The following is an 11,112-nucleotide window of genomic DNA, read 5'->3' on the forward strand; positions in this document are numbered from 1 at the left end:
GCCCCTTATTGATACCATTCTACTGTAATTAAGCTCTTTTATCCATTTCCTGTGCTTCATGAGTCTTAACCACATCGATGAAATTGTCCAAGGTGAAATTTTGATGTGAATAGAAAATTGTCCGGGTGAAAATTACATGCATGATAGCCGGAACGTGAAGCGAATGGATAGGGTGGATATTTTCTCTTTTCTGTCGCTGATTTGATTTTCAAGCCAAACTACAGCTGAAGGGATGAGACAGGTAAATTAGCTGTCAGACAAAAACTGTCTCAGACACAGCAATGGAAGAGGCCTTTCAGCTTTCACTGTACAAAGGTGTCTAACTCTCGGTGTATTTTCTTTCCTCTTCACAGGTGACGTTTAGGACACGTATTTACCACTGCAATATCAATAGCCAAGGTGTCATATGTCTGGATATTTTAAAAGATAACTGGAGTCCAGCGTTGACAATCTCTAAAGTCCTATTGTCAATATGCTCACTACTATCTGACTGTAATCCTAGTAAGTGCTACTCACCATTTTCAAGACGCATACACAATTTTTTTTTTCTCAAATTTTTTTCCCCCCCGATGAGTGCCAACACTTGCCCCAAGGGCAAGGTAATATAAGAGTTTTGGTTGAATTATTTGCCCAGTGGCTCTTAGTACTACTTGAAATAAACTCATCAGTGTTTTGCTGGCTGTATTGAATTCACTCACGCATCATTTTTTCAGAGTGAATTTTCTGTTTCTGAAAGCTGACATCTCTCTTGAGTGAAAAAATGTGGGTTTTCAATTTCAAGCAAAATGGGAAAGTGAAACAGGATTCTCATGGCACAGTTAGTTGCAGCAAAATTCAGTCGATGGCTGACTGGCATTTGATTCTGGAATTTTTTTGCATCTACGTGTCGAGTATTCTGGCAAACCTGCCATACCAAGTTATTACCTATTTATTCCCATAGAGATACTGATTAAGATCAGGACACATTTCCCGAGTCCCTTCAGATGTTAATTCTTTGTGATTTTTTTGTTTCATTTTTGCTCCTAGGTGACCCTCTAGTTGGCAGTATCGCTACACAGTATCTCCAATCCCGCGAAGATCACGATAGGATAGCCAGACAATGGACCAAGAGATTTGCCACATAAACATAGTACTACCATAGTTCTCTAAAAAAAAAATTAAAAAATTCAACTTTTAAAATATTTGTAGAATTTGTCATTCTGGTAATCAGGATATTGTCTCTCTCATAACTAGTCGACACATTGCCATGGTGTTCTCTTCTACTCCCTGAGGGGAAAATTTTATTTTGGTGCAGTAAAATCGAGAAACAGCTTTTTTTTCCAAACTCTTATTACCAGTAAGTTAGGTGAGCCATTTGTCCATTTTCAAGTGGAATTCTCTAAGAATTCTTTCACTGAAGAAGGCTCACCATGAGACTGCATTGACAAGACCCACTAGGTTTATTTTTATCAAATGTGGAATGTTCTAGCCCAGCAACATACCCAAGTGCAATTTTGAAATTTATTTCACCTGTTCAGATTTTTTTTCGTTTCAACACTAAAATATTTCCTTCTGTGGAACTAGGAGAGCAGTTACATGTTTGCAAGAATCTTTGCGTGATTAATCTTTGCGCAGAAAAACCTGCGAGGAAAAATTTTCGTAGAAGTGGAGTGCTGTAGAACACATTTGAACCAGGTTCATAGATTTGCATCATGTATCTGATCCACCGACCTGCTCAATTGTAATCATACAGAAAGCTGTTTCAGATGCTGGTCTTTCAGAATAGTGAATTTGCAGACGTATTTTGTTATTAGTGTAAATAACGCAAAACTCTCTGAGTCTGATTCAAATTTTTGTGGAGTGCAAATATTTGCATATTTTTCTTTGAAATTGTGGCATTGTGAGGGTAAAGCAGACTGCTTATTGAGGGAGATATTCAGATTCAGATCACAGAGAATGACTTCACACAATATATAATAGATTGATATGTTCCCGTATGCCTTTCAACCCTGTACAGTTGTTCTATAGACGAGTGACCGTGCTTTAATGTGACACCCATCTCAGAAACCTTCCTTTTATCCTTCCCATTTTCCGTTGTTATACATATACATATACATATATATATATATAATGGTCTGTGTGTGGTAGTACACCCGCTATGCAGACCGCATATCAAACTTAATGGGCGTGTTCAGCGAGCTTGCTTTGTGAAAGACGTCCCATCTTCAGGTGATACCAGTGGGGATGTGTATATTACGTTTCAATCATGATCTAATATCGGACAAACACGGCTGGCAGACAGTACAAAAGAAAGGGCAGGAAACTGACAGTAGGAAGGACACTGGAGGATGCGTACATTACAGATTTCATGCAAACAACCAACTATATTTGCTGCTTTATTGAGTATCCACATGCTAGAGGGATGAGACAGAACCTTCACTCTCAAAGGAAGATCACTCATACCCACCGTCGATGCAACTCAAGTTCAATTTACTTCAAAGAGTTTTGTGAAGAGTGTTGCTGCCATAAAGTCAAAGCAAACTTCGTAAACCACATACAAGATATCTGCCAATGCTCTTCAGTGTTCCGGACAAGAAGCAGTGGTGCAGATGCCAATTTATTGATATGGTATTCAACCAATGTTTCCCTTCTTGTTTCTCATTTTGTACTGTTTACTGTCGTATCACAGGAAAGGCATATGTCAGAAATGCAGCGAGTAAACAATATTCCATGTATAGGCACACCTGAATAATATTTAGCCCAACCTTCAATATGAACACAATTAGGCTTTCGTAGGGGGCCTTCCCATAGCTTTGTTAAGCAAGTGGACCCCTCAGATTATGTTGATTTGCAAACTTTCTCAGTTTGGGTACAGTAATCTTCAGTCTTGACCATATGTAACTCCATGGTACTCCTTTGAAGGTATTTGTCACATGGTAAACTTCATCAACAGAAGGGCATATTCCTCATGAGATTAAATGAAAGTCAAATTATGTGAAGAGATTTAAAAATTCAGTAGGAAATAAAGACTTTCAAAGCCTGAATCATAAATCAGTAGATATGCCACATCAAGGAATATGTCTCTTTGAGCACTTAACCAGTGGACATTAAGCTGTCAGTTCTGTGCTGTGCCTTTCCATTGGTTGATCATTGTCACATGATGTACACAGGGCTCAAATTGTCAAATAGAAAGGCCCCTTTCTGGAAGGAACTCACCCATTGAGTTGTGACAAAGATGTAAAAACATAGGCAGAAGGAGACAAAACGCTGAGAAGGGAAGTGTTATTGGTGTGTAAGAACCAGCATAAAAGCAGGTATAATACTACCTGAGACAAAATCCCATTCTTTGTGTTTGCAAAGAAACAGAGCTTTTTTTCCAAATGCCTGTTACCGTTCCTATTCCTGTTCAGAGACAACTAGCTGCCTTTGCATTAATGAATCGGCTGCCGTGATTCTAGCTGTCGTGGGTGCGATATTTATGCAAATATACTAGCACACCTAAGAGCCTTTAAAATTTTCATATGGGACCTGTCAACTGTACTAAAACGATTTATGGTATTAACCTGTGTGAATATGTAATTGATTTATAGATGAGTGGTTTTTTTGATCTCTTCTTGTAGCTCAATTTAATAGTCTTCAGAGTGTTTTCATTGTCAAAATGTTATCCACCTCTCAGTATCTAGATGTGTACATTTCAAATTACTTTTATGTCGAGTTTGAATTCCAAATAAGTTATGTTATTGAATGTGACAACATGTCATCCAAAATAATTTTTTATTGACTGGTTGAGTCATATTGACCTGTAAACTGAATTAGTCATATAATGTGCTATATTGACCCTGATAGATTTTAATATTAACTTGTAATTGTCGGTCATTCACATACGATATGTATGCGTTTTATGGGGGGGTGGCAGTATTGAACTTATTGCCTAGTGCACAATGAACTTGACAGCTGAAATATGAACTAAGGTGCTGTTCAGAAGACCTTATCTTTGATTTTTAGCTTTGAAAAATGTCTGCTGTAAGTATAATGTTGTAATCAGTGGTACCACTACAGAAACAATAGCGTTTTTATTTTGCAACAGGTCAATAGCTTCAGATTTGTAAAAAAATAAATAAATGGGGTTTTCTTTTGATGCAAGACTTGTCAGATTTTGATTAACCAGTGACAAGTAGTTATTTGGTTGATTTTGGAATTTCAAATATTTCTTGTGTGAGCCTGCAGTTCTATTCCCCTGTGCAAGAGCTCAGACAAGGAAGCATTGAAAATTAGTTCCTGACAATATCAGGCTTGTGTAGGGGTGTCACTTTTGTTGTTTCTTGATATTGTAGACTCTTCAAAGATGACCTGATGTTTTCATGAGATTTGTTTGAATCATGAGAGCACTCCAAAGTGTTTAACCTTTGAACCCTGACCCCCTAGTGACCTCCATACTATGACATCACGCAGAGATTTATGCCCAGGCAGGGTGCAAAGGGTTAACTCGGTAGTCTTTGTAGTCCTGATGTGTGGAATTCTGACCATTCAACATTGGAAAGTGATGAATTTTACCTCAGTTGTCAATTTGCTGAGTTTTACAACAATGTTCAGTTTCACTTCACTGATCAACCCTTGCAACCAACAAATTGTGTGTTTTGTATTTTGAGACAGTGCTGTAAACCTTGTGAAATTTAACTTATTAGGCAAGTGTAGGCTTGTCAATAGTCATAGCCAGGGGGTGTTTAAATTGTAGTTTTTGGTCTAATTTCAAATTTACTTAGTAACTGATGAAAATTATCATACCTCTGTCTACACACAAAGTAGTGTGGTGTGAAGTGTTTGTTGACTTGGCAACCTCAATGGTTGCCAGGGAGACCAGAAGAGTTAGGCTTGGTCTTGATTTCACAGCACAATCTTGTCCATTGAAGATTTAAGAGTGGAAAAAGCTGACAAAGAGAGTGAGAAAGAAAAACAGGGAAAGGAAATCAAGAGGGTTTCTTTGTTGAGTTTTCTATTTGTGACAAAATCTTAATGTCAGCATTAAGAAATCAGCTTTTGCCTTTTATGAGTGGTTAATGCCCCATCTGTGCAAAAAAAACTCAGTGTGATCTAAGATATCGCATAAGTTGTGGCATGCTTCCCAGTGTTTACATCTATCAGCTGTTACTGCAACCCAAAACAAATCTCTGGGTCTGCTTCCATTCAAAAAGACAAGCATCCAAACTCACATATTTAGTAAAATGTTGTGATGTGTAGTAGGTGCCAAGGTAACTCTCATCCTGACCAACTTGGTTTATTGGCAAGATTTTACGGATCTGATCTTATGAAATATATGAGAGATCATATATATGAATATATATTTATTGGAGGTTAAAATGCTCTACTGGAGATTGCTGCAGTTGACCATAGAATGCTGATTTGCTTGATTTGAACAGAATTGGTTTCCTCATCATACAGACTTTCTACTCTTTGTGTTGTCCAAACTGCAATTTAATGAGGCATAACTCCAAAGCAGATACATTCAAGCCAACTCTAATGGCTGATACAATAAATGTATCCAAAAGAAGCAGTTTTTTTGAAAGAAGTTTTCCTTTAACTTCCAAGGAAGTTGAGTTTTCAGGCATTGATTTAGCCACTAAGTACAGCAGCGGACACTGATTACACTACATCCTGTCAGTGTGTTTTGTACAGCATTACAAATAAGAGAGCTGAACCGTTTATGGTAGCTGTGTCAACTGAGAGACTAATATTACACTGAAAGTGATAGAAGCTTGCGGTGAAATCCAAGAATTGTACAGATCCATTGAGTCATATTTAGGAAACATTGCTGAAAATAAAGCCTTTATGAAGCTCACAGTCGGTAGTAGCCAAACTATTTCTGAAAATTTTGAAAATCCTTAGAAGAAAGTAAAGCTGTTGGTATATCTAAAGCAGGCATGTTTCTCAATTGAGAAATATCCTTTTTTGATTTTCCGAGACACAGAACTGTTATTCCTCAACTTTGTGTGAAATTGTACAGCACTTTAAAGGAAAAGCACAGTTGTAATGTACATCTGTGTTTCCTGATGATGGTCTCAGCCCTGTGAGCTTCCTGGAGTGCCTTGAAAAACAATGGTACATATCTATGTACATATTATAACCTAAAATTTCATAGAAATAAGCTGCAAAGAATTAATACCTGAACTGTTGTGTATCCATGCAAATGAGAAAACATGCCTATTTTTGCAATGCATATGCACAAAACAAATTTGAGGAAAATATTCCAGTGGAATATGACTATGGTTGATAGAAATCTTATCACTCCCCTCAGATGCAATGTTGTTGACTTCCTTCAGATGTGCTGGTTTTTTTCCATTTCATATTCATGTAAAATATTGCTGTGTTACTACATGTAATGCTTGCACTTTCTTCTGTTCCTCTTCTAAGATGTGAAAAGGGTAAAAAAACTTAAAGACTGTTGTGTGTTACTGCCATATATTATAAGGGGGAATTTTTTTATCATTTATTTACAGAAAATGATTATCCAACTCATTGATTGTGTCATGTCATTGTAGGGCTTTCGTGACTTTTCTTCCCCCTTCGTATTCATTAGACTGTCCCTTGTACTCTTGCAAAGCAAGATTAGGAACATTCCATGCCATGGAGAAACATAGGGGTTAGAGGGGCATGTCGCCTGAACATACACTGTTGTGGTGCTTGCTATATTGTTGCAAATGATTATAGTTGAAATCTCTTCTGTGCAAACAACTGCCAACAGAATGACTGGCACTCAGCAACTTACACAGGTCACTTGTACTTCTTGCCACAATGTAACAAATAGTTCTCTTTGTACACACTTTAAAGACACTTTTTGTTTTTGTATGCAAATTCAAACCTGTCTGTTACATTGTAGCCATTTGTACAAGTGACCTTTTTCCAGGTTCAACTGTTGAATGTATATGTGCATCAAGCAGAGTTTTTGTTATCATGTGCAAACAATTTAAATTCTTTTACGTCCATGATTTCAGGACTTTAAGACAAAAACTTCTTCCTGCTTGTCACTCTACAATGTGCCGAATAGAATGGCTACGTGCATGTTGGATTTTGAACTACTCACTGTTTTTTAAACAACCATACAATCATGATTAAAACAGTTACATTTTTTTGCAACAGTGTAGCTACTTCACCAAAATAAGCCAAAATGTTGCAGCAATATTTATTTTGCTACATTTGAAAAAAAAACCCACAAAAATTATGACCTTTGATAAATGTACAGTTAAAAGAACGAAAAATTGCCAATAGTTATCATGATGTTATTCAATGCTTTCTGGGACACAAATAGAAAACATTTTCACACAGCAAGCATGAGAACATAGAACACCAAGAGCATCGATGTCTTCAAGTGTGATGCGTTTTTATTTTCAAGGAAGGCACACTGTAAATTTTGTATTTTGTCAAGTTTATTTGTTTGAATTTCTTTGTAATGATAGGTACACACCAACCTGCCACATCCTTCCACTCTGTTGTATTTTATTAAGAAAAAAAAACTATAGAAAAATACTCTGTAATAAAGGTTTTTTTTTCCAAAATGTACCTACACTAAATAATCGTGTGGTCTTCTTTGATTTTAGAAATCCCATAGAAGTAGACATGTTTTATGACAACATGGTCTTCATGGATAGTTTTTTCAGATATATTTGCCAAGCATGAACAAATTATGATCCACGATCCAAAGAAGGAAAGCTCATCCCCCATTATCATCATCAGCCTCCCAGAGTTATGTAAACCTACCCACACCATGGATATTAACCCCTCACCTCGTATTCCTATATAAATGGCTAATACCAGTTTCATTGAACAGACTTGCTCCATGTCAAGTCTCTTTGGACTCTCAACAAAGTTTTGTGTTTCTGATAATATAATGCCCAAAATAGGATTTTAAAGAGAATATAGCTGAAATTTCTGGTGATATTTTAATTGTTTTTTCTACTAAAAACAATGAAAATTCCTCCTGTCCTGAAGTACATCAGAACAGAACTTATCAGCTTTGTCAATGTATAATTTTGGATTTGTGTCAAATAAATGAATTCCAGTCTGGACTGAAGTATTCCCTTGTAAACAAAAGCTGCTAGCAAGTTGAACAGCTGAGATTTCAACACGATTTTCATAGTTTAATAAGAAAATGCATGTTACAGTAGGAACGATACATACAGGAAAATATTGCCAAAAGTTTCAGATTAATGAAGGCTTTGAACTGTTTGTCTTTATTGCATGATGAAACCAAATTCTCATTGGAGGCCCCGTTACCCTACCCGTGTTGATGTGTTTCCTGCCCCAAATATATTTCACTACCATTAAAGCCAGTTCGAGACACCTGTGATTCCAATTTTCCCTTTGATGTGGATAATTTTACAAACATTGGTATAGGGCTTAGTCGTGAAAGTGTTGACAAATTTCTGAGTGACATTAACTGAAAGGAAAAGTTATGAGAAAGAATGTCAAAGTAAAAGGGAAGGACTAACTGTTCATATATATATGTTCCTATGGAATCCTCTAGTTTGTGGACAACAGATACACACTGACAGTTTTTGGCAGTAAAGGGTACAGTAGTAATTGATCCATTCTGTAAGCCCAGAAGGTTGAACAAATGAATCCGCCTGGGGAACAATGCAATCATGCCTACAAGTTGTCAGGGTATCCCCATCGATGTGTTTCAATGGTCAATAGAGGGCGCTTGTGCCTTATCCCCAGAGTGATCAATCTGGTAGTATTTTTGCTTTCAATACCTTCTTATCCATGTCGGGTTCTGTGGTGATTGTTCAGAACAGCCTGAGTATAATTAAATATATTTATCATTTTAACACCATCTAACCACTAACAATTGAAGAAAGCCACCACAAATTGAGGACATGTTACTTAAGCCTGTCTTGAACACACCCAAATTAATACACAATCTGTTTATGACCATGAAGTTTTCATAGATGAGTCTCCATAACATCAAGGTGCAGTACAGTTCAAGACTTACTAAAAGGCTTTATAAAATCTCCACCACGACTAGGCAAAGTTTTTGCTAGGGTTTTGTTACATGGGTAAGCTGAAGTAATTACACGGCTTGCCACATACTTTTACACGGCTTGGCGGACATACAAAGGCAGATGCTTGCTACATTTGCTCTAACATGTAAACATACACACTGCTAGAAAGCCATCATGAACAAATATACCTAAGCAAAAAGAGTGTCTTCCGTATTCATGTCAATGCGTTTAACTGGATATTAGCGGACCAAAAAAACTAACATAAAGTCCACCTAACTGGGGGATCCATGGGACTGGATGTACTGAGAATATATGTACCCGTAAAGACAAAGGATGGGACAAATACGTTGCAAGAGGGCGCTATATAATTAACAGGTTCTAGCATCTTTTAGGGACCGTCTCAGATTGTCGCAGAAGTTCAAGAAACGAAATTAATTCGTTTTGATCAAAACCCCCTCCCCCTCCCCCTCAACGAAACTTCAAAAGTGCAAAATGTTTATGTTTGCCTGAGGGTACAATGTTGCATTTGCTATCGATCAGATTTGACTACTAACAGGGCATTTTACCGCATAAAAGTTTCATTTTATTTTACTTTCCCTTTTTGCATCTGTTCTTTGTCTCTGCGAACACGCAATTTGTACTTGGTAGGGGCGGTAAATAAGCGAGAAACTTTGACAAGGGGGACCAGGCATGTTCAATCATATTAAACGACTATGACCAGATGCATAACATGTGAGAATAAAGACATCCAGTGGTTAGAGCATACGCTTATAAATAGCGCATTTAAAAAAATGATACTTTTGTCTTTGTTGATTTGATAAGTGAAAGGTTTAGGATACAATGTTACTATTGGTAAATTGTGTGTTGGGCATAAACGAGATGGAAACGGTTACAATTTGTTGGCACAAGTGTGCAGTTTTTCTTTAATTTAAAATAAACACACGAAAACTTGTGATCACAAAATAAAAGTGCGAAAGTGAAGTTCACTAATTGAATGGAGGTCAAACCCCCTCCCCCCCTAAACGAATGAATTTCGCTTTTGAACTTCTGCGACAATCTGAGACGGTCCCTTATGAAAACTGAGAATGAACTAAAGAACTACATCTTTGGTAGGTGAGTTAGCATTTTCGGGTGAGAGTTTAAAATCTGATAGAGACATTACTTAATAGTGAAAACAATGGAACTCTATTACATACAGTTTCAATCCATGAACTACGACCTTGATTAACAGTAAAACCGTCAAAATCTATGAACATAGGTCATATAGCTGATTATAGCCTTGACATTTGAAACTTCACTTGTGTGTGATGCCACCCAACAAATTGCTCACTTCACTGCTACCGGGTATAAATTGTACAAATCAAATGTATAAGAATTTCATCCTTGGAACGATAATATGACAATGCTTCAAAACGGACATATGCATTGTTTGCCATCACCTTGGAGACGGGCTTGGAGATGACAGTAATGAAGTAGAAATTTCTGCACTAGCCCATCATGTGGTGTGAAAATTATAACCTCACTTGGCACTGCTACAGTAATTACAAACTTCTAGTTTAGCTGATTTTCACAGCCACCGGCAAGACTGACATTATCCATCAGATTTTAACAGCATAAGGTTTGTACACTCAACATGTTGGAACAATGCATGCAAAGCTGTTGAGCTGACAGCTGCCTGTCCAAGCATAGGTATCCCTTATTGCATTGCTTATTTCTGGAAAACTTCACTGTTCACACATCTGTATTCCACACTCCCAAGTTTATAATTACCCGGTGAATCCATTAATGGTGATCAGCTTAACGAGTGGGCTCAGTGATTAAGTGACTTACTGTTTGCTTTGTTACAGCATGTACAGAGATGATACCAAAATTAACCTATCAAAATAAGACGCACAAACCAGGACTTAGAAAAGTGATAAGCTAGGTTGAATTATATTATCGTGGCAGTTAGCGACAAGATAAATCGAGTGGGCATCAAAAAGTGACACAAGTCATTGTAGAAGTGAAAATGAAACCTGGTTAATTGCAATGTTGCAAAAACATACGAAAACAAGGACATGTTTCCCTAGAAAACATGCTTCATGCCTGTTATTTCATAGATTTCCTTCTTCATTATTAATTATCTGGGAACATTTTG

At 37.1% G+C, this 11,112-nt stretch overlaps 1 protein-coding gene across 3 annotated transcripts in view; it reads left to right on the forward strand.

Moving 5' to 3' along the window:
- LOC139143927 (ubiquitin-conjugating enzyme E2 E1-like) overlaps nt 1-7,547 on the forward strand; it is a 111,407-nt gene extending 103,860 nt beyond the window's left edge. For all 3 annotated transcript variants that reach the window (XM_070714540.1, XM_070714542.1, XM_070714541.1), the window contains 2 exons: nt 354-501; nt 1,027-7,547. In XM_070714540.1, the coding sequence (XP_070570641.1) occupies nt 354-501; nt 1,027-1,124 (246 nt within the window). In that variant the 3' untranslated portion in view covers nt 1,125-7,547. The remainder of the gene's footprint in view (nt 1-353; nt 502-1,026) is intronic.
- The last annotated feature ends 3,565 nt before the right edge of the window (nt 7,548-11,112 follow it).

This window comes from Ptychodera flava, chromosome 11 (assembly GCF_041260155.1).
Source record: "Ptychodera flava strain L36383 chromosome 11, AS_Pfla_20210202, whole genome shotgun sequence".
Classification (NCBI taxonomy): Eukaryota; Metazoa; Hemichordata; class Enteropneusta; family Ptychoderidae; genus Ptychodera; species Ptychodera flava.